This window comes from Capsicum annuum, chromosome 1 (genome assembly GCF_002878395.1).
Source record: "Capsicum annuum cultivar UCD-10X-F1 chromosome 1, UCD10Xv1.1, whole genome shotgun sequence".
Classification (NCBI taxonomy): Eukaryota; Viridiplantae; Streptophyta; class Magnoliopsida; order Solanales; family Solanaceae; genus Capsicum; species Capsicum annuum.
Window position 1 is genome coordinate 32652658 of NC_061111.1, and position 19059 is coordinate 32671716.

The 19059-nt window shown below is 36.7% G+C and overlaps 1 protein-coding gene and 1 long non-coding RNA gene across 2 annotated transcripts; one reads left to right on the plus strand and one right to left on the minus strand.

The window, feature by feature from the left end:
* Positions 1–577: 577 nt before the first annotated feature.
* On the minus strand, positions 578–859 carry LOC124897241. The gene is made up of 2 exons (XR_007053971.1): positions 708–859; positions 578–612 (listed from the first exon to the last, which is right to left on the minus strand). It is a non-coding gene; the product is annotated as an uncharacterized LOC124897241 (long non-coding RNA).
* Positions 860–3239: 2380 nt separating this feature from the next.
* On the plus strand, positions 3240–18828 carry LOC107856091 (ubiquitin carboxyl-terminal hydrolase 18). The gene is made up of 11 exons (XM_016701082.2): positions 3240–3850; positions 5831–5987; positions 6063–6151; positions 6250–6335; positions 6429–6591; positions 6733–6856; positions 7734–7891; positions 8021–8105; positions 15361–15573; positions 16735–16796; positions 16914–18828. The coding sequence occupies exons 1-11, from the start codon at positions 3600–3602 to the stop codon at positions 17845–17847; spliced, it is 2322 nt and encodes a 773-aa protein (XP_016556568.1). The 5' UTR covers positions 3240–3599; the 3' UTR covers positions 17848–18828.
* The last annotated feature ends 231 nt before the right edge of the window (positions 18829–19059 follow it).

The following is a 19059-nucleotide window of genomic DNA, read 5'->3' on the forward strand; positions in this document are numbered from 1 at the left end:
ATACTAATATCTCCTAGTCAAAGGTAGAAATAAGAACAATAAGATTGGAGCAACAGTATTCAGAATGATAAAATATTTGTCCAATCATACCCTGCTCGAATTTCAGCTTCAGTGAATGCTCCCACGCTATTTTCAAGAATCCCCAAAGATTTTCCTAAGATCTACAAGACCACAAACGTCAATTGAAATCCTAATTTATATATGTCTTCACTATCAAGCATGTCAATGACACTGAATAAAATAAGGGCTGATATAAAAAACAAACTTTCTTCCCGCCAACTTAGTCAATCTATATAATGTTATGGTCCAAACATAAATATCCAATGTGGATAACTTATATGATTTCCACATATAAAATGGAAGTCTTTAAAAATAAAAAAATTGCAAACTACAGAATACTCCATAGCTAAACCCATACCAAGAGATAAAATGAAGCCTACAAGCCAGTACTGTGTTCTAAAGTAATTTTTTTTTTTCCAAAAAACTGTTATACCTAGACTTTTTTAGGGAATATTTAGAGAAGTGGCACAGAATACTCCTCGATTAACCTCCGACTTCTATCAAGAGTCGTTTTTAGTCTTAATGCCCATATAGTCTTACCATCTTCACTGCCTTAAATAAAAATAAGGACAAAAATTTTCAAGACTGTTGATGCATTCTTGATTGCACACATGATAAATCACTGATTAGTGATACCAATAAGATACCTTCATTTTCTGAAATACCCCTCTTTTTCCATGATAAAAGTTCATTTCCAACAGCTTTGCATTCCTCGGGCTTCCAACCAGATAGACCTAGCTATTGGATTCCAACTGTAAGTGCTCCAATTGGATCATTCCAAGAGCTAACGTCTTTCAGAACTACATTCTCTGCTAGCTAATCAACTCCTCCCAGAGCTTCAACTGTATTCATAAACCTATATATTTTGAAGAAAATTCCTTAGCAAACAATAAATGAAAAGTATATGAAACATATGCAACTGATGTTCATATACAGAAGAGAAACCATCATGACATTTAAAAATTGTTATGTCTAATTGATTACGACTTATCCTCAACTTTACTTATCAAAGATCTTTTTTTAGTCAGGGAAAATATTATTAAAAAATGCACTACGTCATACTAGTATATCCCGTCCAACACACCCATATGTTCATTCCATAGATATCTGGCATTCAGAGTATATACAAAACAGATTACTCCTGTTTGTGGAACTTAAACAAGTTTGAGATTAGTTATTCAGTAACACAGAGCTTCTTTAGATTGTACATCAATATAATTTAATAAACCTTGATCAGAAGGAGAATAACAACAACAACAACAACAATAACAAATCCAGTGTGTTCCCACAAAGTGGGGTCTGGGGAGGGTGAAATGTACGCAATTCATATCGCTACCTTCGAAGAAGTAGAGAGGTTGTTTCCGATAGACAATCGGCTCAAGATCAACCATGCCTCAAAACGTGGGATTGAAACATTACAATCCTACCAAAATCCCCACCATAATTTTGTGTCTTGCCTTGACCCATCATCAAACCAAACAACAATCATATCTGTATTAGCCAAAATCATAAGAACCTCCGGTTGATTTGCATCCCAATTACACTAAAGTAGCTGAATTGTACAATCTTTACACCCTCAGACCTGAATATCTAATATATGATCAACAATATTTTCAATGTTCAACCTTCTAGATCGGGGTCATGACTAGCAGTTTCAACTATGGTAATATTTTATAAACAATCAAAACAAATTAAATCATATACACACACAACAGAAGTATAGGCTTTATGATCACAGAGACAAGCTTGAGTTGGTGACTACACCCAAAAGTACAGTCATTAACAGGTGAACTTCTATTACTCAATTGATTTGAATACTTTAAATCTACCACCACAATAGGCATCCATTATAACATCCCGTAGAGAATGAATTTTCTCCAAACAAAAATCTAATTTTGTAATAATAGGTACCAAGAAGCTATATAATGACTAGCAACCAATAGACAAAAACAATCACGACGAAAGTAAATTGCAGTTTTTGGCTAATCAAAAGCTACCTAACAAACATGACTTGCTAATCTAATAAAAAATGATAGTACCAGCAGAGCTAGAAATTAAATAACAGCTTAAATATCCTAATTATATTTTTCCTTTGGAATTGGTCAACAAAGAGCTCCAAATTTCTAGATCTTGACTCCATTACAACATAAAATGAATGGATTCATATGAAGAGCAAGCTTACTAAGAGGATTCAGCAACTAGATCTGTCGGCTATAGTAAATTGGAGCGGCGGTCGGAGCAACAATCGGAGTGACAATTGGAGCAGTAGTGGACAAGTCGGAGCGGCAGTCAAAGAGCGGTGGCCAGTCGGTGTAGTGGCAGTACTAGGGTTTGTGGACTGATGAGAGTGAAAGGTTTTTTTTGTATTTTATTTTTTATTTTTATTATATATATTTTTATAGTTTTGGCGGATCTTATGAAAAAATAGGGAGGGAAAAATGAAAACCGATGCCTTAGCTTTTTTTTTTTCCTTCAAAAATGCGTTGCAATAGGTGACTCTATGGCAACGGTTTACGAAACCGTTGCTATAAGATACCTTATTGCAACGGTTATCCATCAATAGCAACGGTTATAGAACAACTAGAACAAATTCTGTTTGCAACGGTTCCAACCGTTGCAATAGACTATCTATCGCAACGCCTTTGGAACCGTTGCCAAAAGATTTGTTGCAATAGGGGTAATTTCTAATAATGTCCTAGCCATACCAATTACTTCTATAAAATCAACTTTTTTTTTTAAAAAAAATCTTTTTGGGTTAAAAATTAAGGGCTCGTTTGGTCGAAAAATAATTTAATTTTGAAATTAGTTATTGTAAGATTGTTGTTCCAACTTTATTATAGAATAAAATTAAAGTTACATTATAATTTTGAGATAAATTTTTTATCTCAATTAAATATAAAATAAATTTATTTTAAAATTAAGCTTAATTAATTATTCTTTATTCCTCATACCAAATGAGCCCTAAAGCTCGATTCATATAGAAATAATTTTACCTTAATTTTGCAACGTGTTAACAAAAAACTTTATTTCAAAAAAGTAAAGATTTTTATTATAAAACTTGCTTGACACTTCTAGAAAGAAGAAGAATATTCATAATCAAATAAAGTGAATTCATAAGATTTAACGTGAAAGAAAAATAGTGTACCAGCTAAAACAAACACACAATACCAATTTAAAACATAATCCCTAAAACTGATGTTTACCATAATCAAATAATACAATACCCAAAAAGGTAATAAAAATATTAAAAATAGAAGCTCCAAATGTATATTGATGGGGAGAGCCCTTCCCTTTCTGAAGCAAATAATACAATAGGCCTTTTTTTTGTTTGTTTACATTAGCCTGCTGACATATTATTAACACCAATTGAAAAATCAATCAATCAACTCTCCAAAAAAAATAGGACCTTTCTTCAATTTCCAGAAAATTTAATTTCCATAGCAAATTCCCCCAAATTATTCCAATTCAATGGAGGAATCGAAACCCTAGGGCCGCCATATTCATCTTTTTCTTGGTTAAGTGACCTTCCTTCGTTTCTAATGCATGTAGCAGTGGATCTGAATTCCTACTTGCAATTTGTATTGACGGCTATAGCTGTCGTAGTTGCACTACTTTACCTTGTGAAAACCACTGCTTCTAAGTACTTTGTCGTTGACGACGACTCTAATTTTGAGTCTTCTTCTGCGAGTTTTGGTGATCGTACAATGGAGCCGGCAATGCCGGAGGGATGTGGCGTCTGTGGGAGTATTACCAAAAAACAATGCTCTCGTTGTAAGATGGTTAAGTACTGGTATGTTTGTAATTTCTAAACATAATGTGCTGATTATATTTATACAAGTGTTGTTTTTTGTGACTTGTTTCACTTGTTCGGTGTTGACGGCAGCTATACATTTAGTTTGATTGGCTGCATAAGAAATAATTATAACAGATACTGATACGATGTTCCGAATGCTACAAAAGTCAGTGCTTTAATTATTTAAAGAGTTAAAAGGGTAAAAGAAAAAAGCACCTAGAGTATTCCGTGTTTTGAGGTTCAGAACTGACCTATTAGGTGTGTGAGTTTTCTATGTGAACTATCAACGATCATTTATTAAAATACAGCTCAACTGTCAATTGTTCACTATTCCTAGCTGAAGATGGTGATATTTCAGGTAGGGAAAGTGAAAAAAATTACTGTTGATGTGTTTTTTGATAAATTGCTGGTGATAGTTCAGTTAAGGAATCTGTACAACTCGCATACTTGGTAGTGCAGATATGAAACTCCAAAAATTGGGCTACTTTAGGTATACTTATTACCCTTCAAAATCTGCATTTTTCATTGTTGGTATAAAACTTCCAGCACTTGATTTATGGATTAAGCTCTGCATTGTTGATAGCTTCTGTTATTTTATGCAAGGTAGAATATGGAATAAGAATACATGTATTAGCTATAAGAAATGCTGTTAAAATTGGCAATCCCTGCATAACAGTTTGTGTTTTATTAGACACCATAACCACAGTTTAATTTACTACCTTATCAATGTTTAATCATTCACACTCCGCAACTATCAATTTTTCGAGTTCACAATTTGGTATAAATGCATGATTATGCTGTTCTACTGTTTTCTTCTGTACTAGTATATAGAGATTAGATCCCTAATCATCTAAACTCCTCCTTGCTTTTGTTTTCAAAAGCTCGGATGAGGAGTGTCTTAAGTCCTCAAGTAAGGTGCGAAGTACACTGTGTGATTTAAGTGACTCTTCAGGTCTGCGTTTGCCTCATGACCTAGGGGCTTTGTCTTGAAGATAGCGACACTTAACTATAGTATTTATTCACTTAAATTTAGTATTTCTGAATCGTTATGTCTAGATAATTGTTATTTGGATTTATACTTACTGTTTTTGAACTACATTTAGATTTTTCATAATTTCTTCGTTAGAGCCTGTGCTTTATTTGTGCTATGCGCTAAAAGCCTCAACAAACTTGATTGCTTTTTTTTCCCTCTCGTTTCGCCTTTGGCAACAGAACTTCTTGTGGCCACATATGCACAATCTATAATAGAATCTACATATGTACAGGGATCTAAAGCCCTGGTGGAGTAGCTTTTTTGTATGTTTACGCAAAATCTACAACAGTATCAATATCTATTCGAAAGTATAAATTTTGGACTCCATAAAATGACTTTTGCCTTATGGTGACAACAATGACCAGTTAATTGTGTCTAATATCCATAACATAGCAATCTAGAACAATCTCAATCTAGAACAATCTGTTATGCTATTTATGCTTAATTGTAATATATAGAGCCCCGACCTGATAGAGTAACTTGACTTCAATCAATTGGTATCCACAGTGGATGCTTCTGTTTTTGTATAAAATCTACTGTTGACAGTGGAAAGTATTAACACAATATATGATAATAAATTGCTAGATATTTTCTTCTAACGACGGGGTTTGAATATACCCAAAGTATAACCAAGTGTAACCTTGATCAATTATGTCGAGCTTCTTTTTTTTTTAATGACAGATCAATTTATTATGGTATAGGGGAATCTTTTACCCTCTCCCTTTTTGCAATTTTACATAACTTGTGCACTTCACTTTTAAGAAGCTTGTGTTCTACTTCTCGCCTTTGGCTTAAAGCCCAATGGACCTTGTCACGTGTGCATTTCACTGTTAAAAACACTGCTCAGGGATGACCACGATCTTTTCCCTTTTGGTTATATAGTATGGACTCTGGAATTGCGTGTTAAATAACTACTGATAGGTTTTGTTCTCTCTCTCTCTCAGCTCTGAAGCTTGCCAAAGATCTCATTGGAACTCTGGGCACAAATTTAAATGCAAGGATTTTCAGTTATCTGGGAAAGGCAGTTCTTTGCAAGGGAGGAAATCTTCTGCTGTTTCACTGAGTCATGCTGGTGGAACCTCTAGTATCCATTCAAAAAAGGTATACACTGTCTTAGTTGATACACAACTATGCACTTGTTTTATAACACCTGAAAAGTTTGGTTTAATCATGTAGGTACTTTTCCCATATGAGGAATTCGTGGAATTCTTTAACTGGGATAGTCAAGGTTTCCCACCTTGTGGGCTCCTTAATTGTGGAAACAGGTATTCCCTCTTTTAGACTCTAGTAACTAAGAATAGTTTCAATTGCCATCTGTTTTTTAATCTACATTTTAAATACATTCCTTTTGGTTCTTATGCAGTTGCTTTGCTAATGTGGTTCTACAATGTCTGACATATACTAAGCCACTTGTTGCCTACTTGTTGGAGAAAGGCCATCTGAGAGAATGTAAATCCGTTTAGAATAAGTATACAAGCTAGCGCTTCTTTTGAATAATTGGAACATTCTTTATGTTATGCACTTTTTCCTCTCTTCCCTCAGGTAGGCGGAATGGTTGGTGCTTCCTTTGTGAGTTTCAACACCATGTAGAACGGGCTAGTCGGAGTCAGCAGCCCTTTTCACCAATCAACATACTTTCACGGTTGCCCAATATTGGTGGTAATCTTGGGTATGGTAAACAGGAGGATGCCCATGAATTTATGAGGTAAGTTTCTTTTCATAAAGTAAATTTGATGAGTTTCTTAGAGGAAGTCTGATACACATTTTCCGCTACAGTGTTCAATGTGATATAATCTGTGATGGGTCATGTCCAAAAGCATATTTTAATGAAAATTTCCTTCTGTAGGTTCGCTATTGACATGATGCAGTCTGTGTGCCTCGATGAATTTGGTGGAGAGAAGGCTGTTCCTCCTAACACACAGGAGACAACACTTATTCAGCACATATTTGGCGGTCACCTGCAATCTCAGGTTACTAATTTATGATGGAGAAGACTTAGCATGTCATTGTCCACAATGCTGCGTCATCAAAATATTTTGGTAGAAACCTAATTACCCACCTAAACTTGGCACTGTTTATTCGGTGCAAACCTAAACTATTCATAGTCCTAATTACCCTCTCTGGACTCGGCTATTTAATAGCCTTTACCCCCAGGACAATCTCATCCCATGTAAGCGACATACACGTGTTGTCATGTGGAATTTTCCATGTGGCATTTTCAAAAATGAAATATATTTTTTATTTTTTAAATTCATTCATTTTCTAGATCATCTTTTTCGTGATAAATTTGTAAAAGAATTTTGGTGGAATTCTATTATATAGGCCAAAGCTGTTATTTGTCTAAACATAATGAAGTTTGATCAAACTTCTTATGGATTTGGCCAGAAAAGAAGAAATACAAATTTGAAACAAATAATCACTGCATCTAAGAAGTACACAGTTGGAATCTATTATTCTGGGTAAAACTTTTTTATTTGGCTAAAATTTTATGGAGCTCTAGCCAAGTTATTTTACAAATTTGGCAGAAAAAAAAGAAAAAAAAGAAGCAATTTGGAATAAATAGCCATAACATCTAAAAATAAATGAACTTTGGAACTGTATTGTTTGGCTAAACCTTTTTGTTCTTGGCTAAAATAATGGAGCTCTAGCCAAGTCCAGCAGTAATTGGGACTACAAACAGTTTAGACATCCACCAAACAAGTGGTTCCAAGTTTAAGGGATAATTAGGTACTCTGCAAAATATTTTTTTGTTTTCTTGGTATTTCAAGCTGCACATGTGTTTTTGCTCTTGTACTATTGTCATCTCTTCCTTTCTTCTCTGCGTAAATGAGTTATTTTTATCTCTAGGTCATTTGTACAGAATGCAGTAATATTTCAAATCAGTTTGAAAATATGATGGATCTGACAGTAGAGATTCACGGGGATGCTGAATCTTTGGAGGAATGCTTAGATCAGTTCACAGCAAGAGAATGGCTTGATGGAGATAACTTGTATAAATGTGATGGGTGAGGTTTTTCATGCCAATGATCAATTGCATTTTAATGCATCCTTTTTACAATCTGGAAGGCCATTTTTGTTGTCCTTTCAGCAATGACGTATGGTTTCATATTTACCATGTGTGGTTGTTTGTGCAGATGCAATGACTACGTCAAGGCATGGAAGCGCCTAATGATCAAGAGGGCACCAAATATCTTAACAATTGCCTTGAAAAGGTTTCAGGTTGGTTTCATCTTTCTATTTATTGCGTCTCAATCATCTTGGATAAAGTGAACTATAAACTTTAGCCCTTAAACAAGTTCTTTTTTACCAATACATGAATGATCCTTTCTCTCTTTATAGGAACTATCCGTCTTAAGTTATTGCTCAATGACCTGTATCTCTCATGTGAAAAAGATGAGGGTTCATGTTAGTCCCGCATGAACATGTTGATCTAATACTAAAAATTCTTTGGAGTATTAGAAGACAGGTTCATGTCCAATTTTCGTTTCTCCAGCAAATCATCCCCACATTTAGGGGGTCCTCTTCCTGGATGGGATTCTTTTGCCCTATTTTCCTATAAAAGATTAGATACTACCAATAGTGGACTACTTTTTAACTTGTTATTAAAAACAACTAGTGCACCACGGGCTACTTGTAAAAGTACTACAAAGGAGTTGAAACATTAAAAGAAGCCATTCAATCCTGCAAGTAAAAGACAGAAAAAAGTAAAGGCATGAACAGTAACCAGTAACCACCAGATTCTTAATCAAAGAGTTAACCACAAGTTTAATGGAAATCAATTGCATGCTAAACTCTATAGTCTAATCCCTCTGAAACGTTGCTTCTTCCACGGTTCCATTTCTCTAGTAATGCAATTTGAAACTGCCATTTGCATAACACACGGGAAATGGGGAAATGAATAACCTCCCTTTGTCCAAAAGAATGTAAATGTAGGAGGATGAGGGCATATTCAATTCTTGCTGTTAATCAAACTTCAATTATATTTTTAAAAGTCAAAACTACATATTTTAAGAACTATTTTTTTTTTTTTGAGATAAAGGTAACATTGTATTCACACCTAAAGATTCATCATCCAACAAATGATGACGTGGAAACTTACATCCCACAGAGTGGTGAGCACACCCCAAAAGGGTATTTTCTACAAGTTTTCTATAAAATAACTAAATCTACTTCACCCCCTACCAAATTCTGTTTGCACCAAAAAAACAAGACTTATACAATTCGTTCTAATCATCTGTAAGCTAGTTTTTTGCCCTTCAAAGTACCTAGCATTTCTTTCTTTCCACAAAGTCCACCATATACATGCTGGAATAGTCTTCCACCAGACCTCCTTCCTTCCTCTATTACCAATTCCCTTCCAACTGCTAAGTAATTCCAGAGTTGTTTTAGGCATTACCCAACTGACTCCTAGCATAGACAAAAACATATTCCAAAGACTTGTAGCAACTTTACAATGCAAAAATAGGTGGTTATTCACTGGTCACACATAACACATTTTGAACAAATCTGCCACCCTCTCCTCTGTAGAGCCTCATGAGTAAGGCATACTTTCCTACATACCAACCATTCCAAACAAAGCTACCTTTGGGGGGGCTTCTGGTCTTCCAAATAAACTTCCAAGGCCATTTGTCAGTAAAGTGTGGTTAGTATTTAGTTTCCAGTAGTATGACTTGATAGTAAATAGGCCTTTGTTGTGCAGTTTCCATCTGGGCCTATGAATGACAAACCTGGAAAAGAGTTCGAGACATCAAGAAGATTAGCAAACTCCCTAATTTCCCAATCATTGAGTGCTCTTCTGAATATTAAGTTCTAACCCCCGTTGACTCCACACTTGAGATATGTTGGCATTTCTTTGTGAACTTAGAATATATAGTGGGGGGAAGGCATTCCTCAAGTTGTCTTCTCCAACCCACACTTCATTCCAGAAATCAGTTCTCAATCCATTACCAACACTGATTGTAATGTTGTTGTTGAAATGCAGCCAAAATTTTCTTATGGTTTTCCACACACTACACCCAAAGGTGCCCACTGTCCACTGGTTGAGCAAGCCATACTTCCCAACTATAAATCTTCTCCACAAAGCCCCTTCTTCTGAACAGAATCTCCATAGCCATTTTTGAAGAAGCGTGTTGTTCTGATTGTTAAGGTGTTTTAATCCAAGCCCCCCTTTTGATTACTCAAGGTTAAAACATCCTATTTCACAAGATTATATCCCCTTTTTTCCTTGTTACCTTGCCATAGAAATAATCTTCTCAGCCTATTAAATCTTTTCTCAATGCTCTTTGGGATGGGGAAGGTAAGAAGTCCATCTAGCATCGATTTTATGAGAGTAAGTCTTCCACCTAGTGAAAGGTACTGACTCTTCCAGCTTGACAATTATTTCTCACTTTTTTCTTACACCCCACTCCATATTTCCAGCTCTTTATTCTTTGCTCCTAGTGGCAATCCGAAGTATTTTGTTGACAAAAGATCCATCTGGCAACCCTAACTTTCAGCTAGCACTTTTAAATTTTCAACCTGGTTTATCTGGAAGATACCTTCAAAAATTGTTAGTATAGCTCTCTAATGCCCGATTTGAGTCTCCTCTGCTTCACAAAAAATCAATACATCATCCGCATAGAGCAAATGGGAAACCTCCACTTCTTCCCCTCTTCCAGTTTGAGCACTGAAACCTTTCAACCAGCCATTAGGGTTTGCTATCCTGAACATGTGATTGAGTCCCTCCATAGCTAGTATGAAAAGAAAGGGTGACAATAGGGTCCCTTTGTCGGAGACCCCTACGTGACTGGAAAAAACCTTCACATTTGCCATTTATAACGAGAGAAAAATTCACACTTGAGATACAAATCTTGATCCAATTAATCCACCTGCTACCGAAACCCATGTCTTTTAGAATTTTTAGAAGAAAATTCCAGTTGACATGATCATATGCCTTTTCAATGTCCAGCTTACACAGGATGCCTGATTTCTTCTGCTTACACCTTGAATTCACAAGTTCATTTGCCAACATGGATGCATCTAGAATTTGTCTTCCTTTCAAGAAAGCCATTTGGTGCTCATTCACTAATTTCCAAATAACTGTTTTGAGTCTTTCAGGTATAAGTTTAGAGATGATTTTGTACACCCCTCCTATTAGACTAATAGGTCTGAAGTCTTTAATATCAACTGCTTTAGGCTTCTTTGGAATCAATGCTATGAGAGTGGCATTGAAAGACTTTTCGAAGAAACCCCTTCGGTGGAAATTATTTAAAGTCTGCATCAAATCATCCTTCAAGATTTCCCAGCATGCCTTGAAGAAGCTCATAGTAAATCTCTCAGGACCAGGAGCTTTGTTTCCATCACACTGTTTCAAGATCTGCAAAACTTCTGATTCTGTGAGTGGTCTTTGAAGCCATTCATTTTCTTCACTAGAGTTTGTAAGGCAACTTGTAAATTCAAATGTAGGCATTCTGTGTATAACTTAGAATAAAATTCTGTGATAGTCTCTTTGATTTCCTTTGGCTCCTGGATTTCCTCCCCCCTTACCACTAATCTATCAATTGTGTTGTACCTTCTATGAGCTATTGTTGATCTCTGAAAGAACTTGGTATTCTTGTCCCCTTGCTTGAGCCAAAGAGCTCTAGACTTTTGTCTCCACCTTTCTTCTTCATGCTTAGCCAAAACTTCTGGTTCTACCAAAATTGTTGCCCATATCATCTGTTTATCTTGTGATAGCTCTCTATCTTCCTGAGTTTTGTCCAAAACAGACAACTCTTCAAGGAGACTATTTTTTCTATTAGCCATTTTAGAAAAGGTATTTCTGCTCCATTCTTTCAACTTAAGTTTAAGCATCTTTAGTTTGGTGCATAATTTGTAATCAGGGCACCCTTCAACTAGAAAACCATTCCACCAGTCATGTACTAGTTGATTAAATCCTTACACTTTGAGCCACCATTTTTCAAATTTGAAGTAAGATTGCCTTTGTTCCCAGTCTCCACACTCTAAAATAATTGGATTATGGTCAGAAGTTGCCCTAGGCAGGATTCTTTGTCTAATGTTCTTGAAGTTTTCCTCCCATTCCATAGAGTATAGTAATCTATCTAGCCTTGCGTTGCTCTGGTGGGTTGATCCTCTCGACCAAGTGTATTTACCCAATTAGAATAGGATCATGCAAACCCAAATCTTCAATCCATCTAGAAAAATCAGTCATGATGTTAGGTGTTCTAGTACATCCCCTTCTTTCCACCATGTGCCTGACAGTATTGAAATCTCTTCATGTGACCCAAGGTCCTTCACTCAAGCTTTTCATTGTAGCTATTTCCTCCCAACATTCGACTTTCTCAACCCTAGTATGAGGGAGCATACACACCAGTAAAGTTCCAGCAGAATGAATCCTGTGCGGATTCAAAATTTAAGTGAGAAATTTCCATCCTCCACCCTGGTGCCCACCCACACCCTGCTATCCCACATAATTAAAATACCACCTCTGCTACCCTCTGCTTTCATGAAACCGCATCTCATCCATCTACATGGCCATAACTGGATTGTCACGTCTTCCACTTCTTTGCTCACCTTAGTTCCCTGTAAGCAACAAATCACATCTGCCTTCCATTTTCGTAAACAAGTTTTAACCAGGGTCTTAAATGACCAGCTGTTTAAACCCCTTACATTCCATGGCAGAATCTTTACCTTCATTTAAAAGTCAAACTTAAGTTCCTCCCCTGTTCCTTGCCCCTTCCACCTCCTTGTTGAGACTAGACTGTAGGTTTTTTAATTTGTTTTTACCTATGCCTCTGCTTTTTGGAGTTGTGCTGCTTTTTCCTCGTTTTCTGTTCTCAATTGCCATTTTTCTCTCATCAATTCTCATGAGAAGGGACTCTCAAAACCTTCAAAAGCGACTCCAGAAGTATTGCTTAGTTCCAGTATATGTAAATTCACCCAACTTGGTGCATCTGTCTCCACTGCTCCGTGCTCTATTGGGCTCTGCATGTTCACTGGATGTGGTTGGTGTATCTGCTGAATCTGCAAACCAGCCTCTCTTGTTTCAAGATTACAAGGTTCATCTAGCTTTCCATTAGACTTTGACTGCCCAATTGTTTCGTCCCCCTCATGGCTATGTCCTTTTGAACTTGCCTGCATGCATGGTAGCACAATTGCTGATGGGCTTTCTTCTTTCCTCTCTCTTTTCTCCATAGCAGAGGAGAGCTCCCAGCTCTTGAATGCTGAACTATTTATAGAAAAAGTTCTATAGAAGGCAATTTCTTTTTCAACTATCAATATTTAGAAAATATTTGATAACTTTTGACTTCCCCATTCATATTAAATGGGACAAAAGAGTACGGACCCATAAATAGAGGACATTTATGGTTGTCCCATAAAGAAGAAAAGACTAATCAGAAGGAACGAACTCTGGTACTGAAAAATGAGAAAATGCTTAGATGTGAATTATGCACCAGCAATATGTTGAGGTGTACAATATAAAGTTTAACAGCTTGTGGTTAAATTTGAATATTTGTCCCCAATGCTGGAAACAATGGATTTCGCAAAAGATGCGAATACCATGCTAGAGGCTCTAGAATTTCGACATGTCTAGGTGAGACATGTTTACAAGTAGAGAACAATTGTTTATTCTGGTACCATATAACAGTGGGATATGCAAGTGGATATTTCATGTTCAGGTCCTTCGGGATTGTTCTGGTGCTGAACAAGCTGGAGCACCACCTCAATTGTGAAAAGATCGTCAATGTGTATTCTCAAAAGTTAAGACTGTCAATATGTGTTTCTCAAAAAGAAAATTTCAGACAAAGATTTATGGAGTCACATCATCAACATTGAGTGTACTAGGTTCTCAAGTCTACAGGACAAAAGGGGTCTGATTGAAGTTCAGCTGAAGCAAAGATGTTCAATCTAGGATGTACAGACTCCAATTGTACTTTCAGCTGATCACTAAGATCTAACGACAACTGTAATCTCACATAAATATTTTTCTTCAGGAGTGTTGATGTTATATCTCCTTTGTTTTTGTTCTTGAAAGGAAATGAGTTCTCTTTGCCACCTAACATAAAGAATGTTCGTCATAGGTAGGCTCATTATAATAAGGCATAGTGATAACGACCGAAATACGAAGGTGGAATCAAAGTGCGGAAATCAAAAGACGATAAAGCAAAGATAGATAATAAGACGCAAAAAAGGAAATCAATGAAACTAAAGAGTATATCAAACCCTAAAACCCCAATTGATGGATCCTTCAAGAAGCACCCTATTTACGAAGACCTCAAGGATACCGATCTCCTTGCAACCCGCGTTTCAAATGAAGTTACAACACAAGCTTTTCCAAGCTCTCAATTCTCTCACAAGAGGAATCTCTATTCATCAATAATCATAAACTAACTAATGAAAGGGAAAAGCTAGCTATTTATAGTGTTGGACTATTTATTACACATGGGCCCAAAAGTGACCCATAAAGAAGATAGGCCCATTAAGGGACTTTGGATCCATTGGGCCTCCTACATTCCATGCCATCATCCATATGTGGGTGCTCTCTCTTTGATGCTCAATAAGGTCCATCCATGCCATCATCCATAGCTTGAGCACTCCTCTACGTGTTTGCAAAGGTCTCCAGGAACTCCAATCCTCTAATCAAGGAGTGTATAGTTCGAAGATGTGTGTTTGAGGTCCTTTGAAGTATCATCCAAATGCTTCCTCACACCCTCATTGTGAGCTTAAAAGAGTTGTTAGTGTTGGTGGAAAACGTGCTTGTATCACAGTGTGCTTAAAGAAACACCGATAAAGAAATAATAATTTCTTAAGCTAGAGAGAAATTGGAATGCCATCCTAGGAGTCTAGAACAGATATAATAATAGAAATTAGAAACACTACACTAAGAGATTAAATTATCCTTTTGTTTTACTAGCTAGGGTGCATTCTTGCCTCCACATAGAACCCAACTGGAGAAAAAATAGTAAGAAAATATGATAATCTTTCATGATAATGGATTAAGATTTTTTTAGAAAAAGTTATTGTGAAAATATTATTGGATTTGTTATTTCTTTCCATCGGGTTCTACTCAGAGTCAAGAATGCACCCTAGTTTGTAAAAGAAAGGATAATTTAATCCCTACGTGTAGCGTTTCTAATTGCTATTCTTATATCCTTTTTAGAACTGTGAAACACGATTTGCATTTCTCTATGGGATAGTTAAATTACAACAGCTCAGGGAGTGTCATTCTCCCTATGAACATTACTCACCGATAAGCTCCATTTTATTCTTGGGTGAACTACAACTACTTAGGGAGTGTCTTTCTCTCTATTAACATTGCTCACCCTTAAGTTCCATTTTGTTCTTGGGTGAATTACAATAACTCAGGGGGTGTCTCTCTCTATTAACATATACATTGCTCACCCTGAAGTTCCATTTTATTCTTAAAGCAACTCTATGTGTTTGTGTCCTAAATTTCTGCTAGTTTTCTTTATTTATGTCCGAAATCTCTATGCAGAGTGGTAGGTTTGGCAAATTAAATAAGAGGGTGACTTTCCCTGAAACATTGGATCTTCGTCGGTACATGAGCGAAACAGGAGATGGCAATGATATTTACAAGCTATATGCAGTTATTGTTCATGTGGATATGTTGAATGCGTCATTTTTCGGTCATTACATATGCTATATCAAGGATTTCCGTGGAAGTTGGTACAGGATTGATGACTGCAAGGTAGAGACATCTCTTTTGCTCTACACCTCTTGTTTATTGTTGTATGCTGCCCCAATGCACGAAATGCATTGGTTGGTTGCTGATTTTGGCATGTTGGACTTTTATTTCGATTCTTTTGTGCTGATAATCTACTTTAGTCTTTTTGAAGCTTGAAAATTTACATAAGCTGACTATATCCCGGTGAAAAGCTATATTGGCCTAACATTTTCCTCAATAGATCTGTTTGGCAAAAAGAATATTTCTATTTCTGCTTGAAGAAGCCTTTTGTCTATAAGCTAGTTCTGTTCTGTCATATCTCAATTATATATTATTTGTTGGCTCCTTCATTTGCCTTGATGTACTAGTGTCAAATGGGTGACATGCTTAGGTTTTGTGCATGCACTGAAAGTTATTAGAAACTGCCCACTCATATCATATACATGCCCATCCCCAAGATAATGTATTCCTTAGGTTAGAACAGTGTTATCAAAAGCGAAAAGCACAAAAAAACTCCAAGGTATGTATATATATATATATGTTTAGTCCAAGATTAATTATTATAAGCATAAATGACAAACCTATGAATAAATAAATTGAAAAAATACTACGAAAAAGTTAAATATCAATTGTTTAGTGTTGAAGAGGGTCATTGGCAAGGAGCCTTAGAAAATTGATGACGACACTGAAGCGCACATTAAGCGAGGTGAAGCGCTCAACACGTTTTTTGAACGGCGCTTTAGGGCTTAAGCGCACTTTAAGCACGCGTTTGATAATACTGGGTTAGAATCTACTGCATGACTTCAGGATGTATACAAACTTGCCTGGATATAAAAGTATACGCAAACAAAGAGTATAAGAAACAGATAATATTGGTGCCTTCCCTTGTTGTGCCACCTTTCAGAAATTGTTCCCGTCATCATGTAGGACGTGTCACTATTTTCTCTGTTTAGCTATTTATTCTCAGCGTATGTTTGAGTTGCAACAGTGTCAAACTGAGAATAATGGTGCTTTGGGAGTTAGAGCACGCACTCCTTAGTAAAAATCATCGCTTAATATTCTACCTCAAGCAGCATTTTCTCAGTACAATGTGATATTCCTGCATATAGACACTTAATTATTATTTTTTCCTTTTCATTCTTTTTCATTCATTTCTTTAAAATATTCACGTGGCAAATTTGTTAGGCGGTTACTGTTGATTTGGATGAAGTGCTTTCACAGGGAGCATATATGCTCTTATATAGCAGGTAATTTTCTTTAGATCATGATCTGTTGATCCATCATCTGCACGCATAACACTTCTATTTAACATGTTGCATTGCCTTTGGAAGCAAACAATCTTGATTTGCATTTGCTTTTGACAGAATCTACCCTCGGCGAATGTCCTTATTTCCTCTTGAACCTTTAGAGAAAGAGGACCTGGATACAGTTAAAGGGGAAGACAAGCCAGGATCCACAGACCAACGTGTTGAATGTCTCAGTGCAGCAGCGTCTCCGGCAACAGTTGTTGATTCTGTTTCACCGCCAACTGTTAATGGTTTGGAAGCTAAGATAATTGGGACCAAAGAGGATCTATTCTCCTTGACCAACCCTGAGGACAGAATGGAGGATCAGGAGGTAGATTTTGGGGCAAGTTCTCATGTCCAGCAGGAGTTGCAGGATGTTAAACCATACAGTGCAGCTATAGAAACTTCTTGCCCTAGAGTGGTATCCAATAGTTCCTTTGGTGCTAGTTCTTCCGCTGAAGTTGAGATTCAGAAATGTGAAACAGAATTCCCCATTTCTGACAGTAAAGATGATACTGAACCATGTCAAAGAACCACCAATGACTGTCTGCTGAATTCGTCTTTTAATGAGGATTCTGTAGCCAAAAATGGTGAAATTCTGGATGGTGCTTCATCATCTGCATCAAAATTTGGTGACATCTCACACAAAGACGAGGAAATGCCAGACATAGCTAACCAGAACGAAAAAATTTCGTCTCATGGCATCCACAATGTGGTTCTGAAATCAGATGCAGGGAGTTCCTCTGGAGCAAAGTTGAGGCCACTGTTTGCCCCTGGCTTCCTTCGGAATCGTCCATTGAATCGATGTGCCAAGAAAAATGTCTCATGGGAAGTTTGCCATTATAGCAGCCTTAATGGTCTGACAAATGCCTGTATCAAGCCTGGATTTTCTGATGAAAACCACATCGCTATGGATGACCAAGATAGTGATGTGGAAATAAAAAACTCTGAGTCTGGTAATGCGTCAATTGGACAAGCTGCAATATCTCTTAATGAGACTAACCATTTGTAAATCTGGATAATCAAGTCGCCTTGAGGATGGACATTCTGCTGTCCATGTTGAATGTGTTTGGAGCAGCAGTAGGTAGTGCCTGGGTTAGATAATGAATCTCATGGATGAGCTGAACTAGATCCTCTTAAATGTCAAGGAGAAGTTTTGGATAGCTCTTAAAAGAACTCGGAGAAGATTGCTTATGTCTAAATTATATATTACTATGATCGTTTTCCCATTTAACCCCTATTTAAGTTTTCAAGAGATCTTATTCTTCACCAAGGAACCATTGCACCGTTTTCTCTCTCAATATTGTTGCAGAGCTTCTTCAAATGTTGACAATAAACTGGAAAAAAATCATGGTCCAGGAATCACATGTTCATCCATTCAGGGACTGATAAGAGGTACAAGTTCTAGTCTATGGATGTTTTGGCGATCCAACTTCAGTAGAGATAGAGAACTATCTAGTAATATACTTTTAGTTGATATTATTGGTACTCCCCTGGTCACAATAGAACAAGCTGGGAATTTTTTCCAGGGTTTCAATATTTGAAGAAATCTTGGACAAATTGCTGCCTTTTGGTTGGGCCCATCTAGTGAGAAGGAATTATCCACAATACAGTTGTGGGATGGATAGTAGTGCCATAATTTTGAGAAAGTTCCATTATTGGATGCTATTGGTGCTAACCATCTGTTGTAAATGCTAATTCTTTTGTTCTTATTGGTGTTCAACACTGGGTGCTGTTGTTTAGAAAGTTATTTTTTGTTTACTTCTCTTTTTGCTGTAAAGTTTAGAAGGTTGCGTGGATGGTATATGGTTAAGAGGGTGGAAGCGGAATAGAAAGCTAATTTAGAAGTTGTTTGTCAGATTTGCCATCTTTCACATATTAGAAGCTTTGTCAGGTCTGCCATCTTTCACATAATCGATTTGTTCTCTAAGAATGAGAAGAACATTGTTTTATTGAATCATTTATTCTAGTCCATTTGGTGATTGAATGTGTATTTTCGAATCTCAGTGCAAGTTTTACGTGATAATTGCGTTTTCCTTTCTCTTTCCTGTGCCGGGCTGCATGGGGTGCAAGGAGATTGATGGAGCGACTTTTTATTATTATGGGCTGGGCTAGGAGCAGTTGTAGGTGCTTGTGTGAGGGGCAAGGGGAGGCAGCATATGCGTCTCTTTTTTTGTTCTTTCTAAAGATGGAACAAATAAGTCACTTTTATGTACTTAGAGCT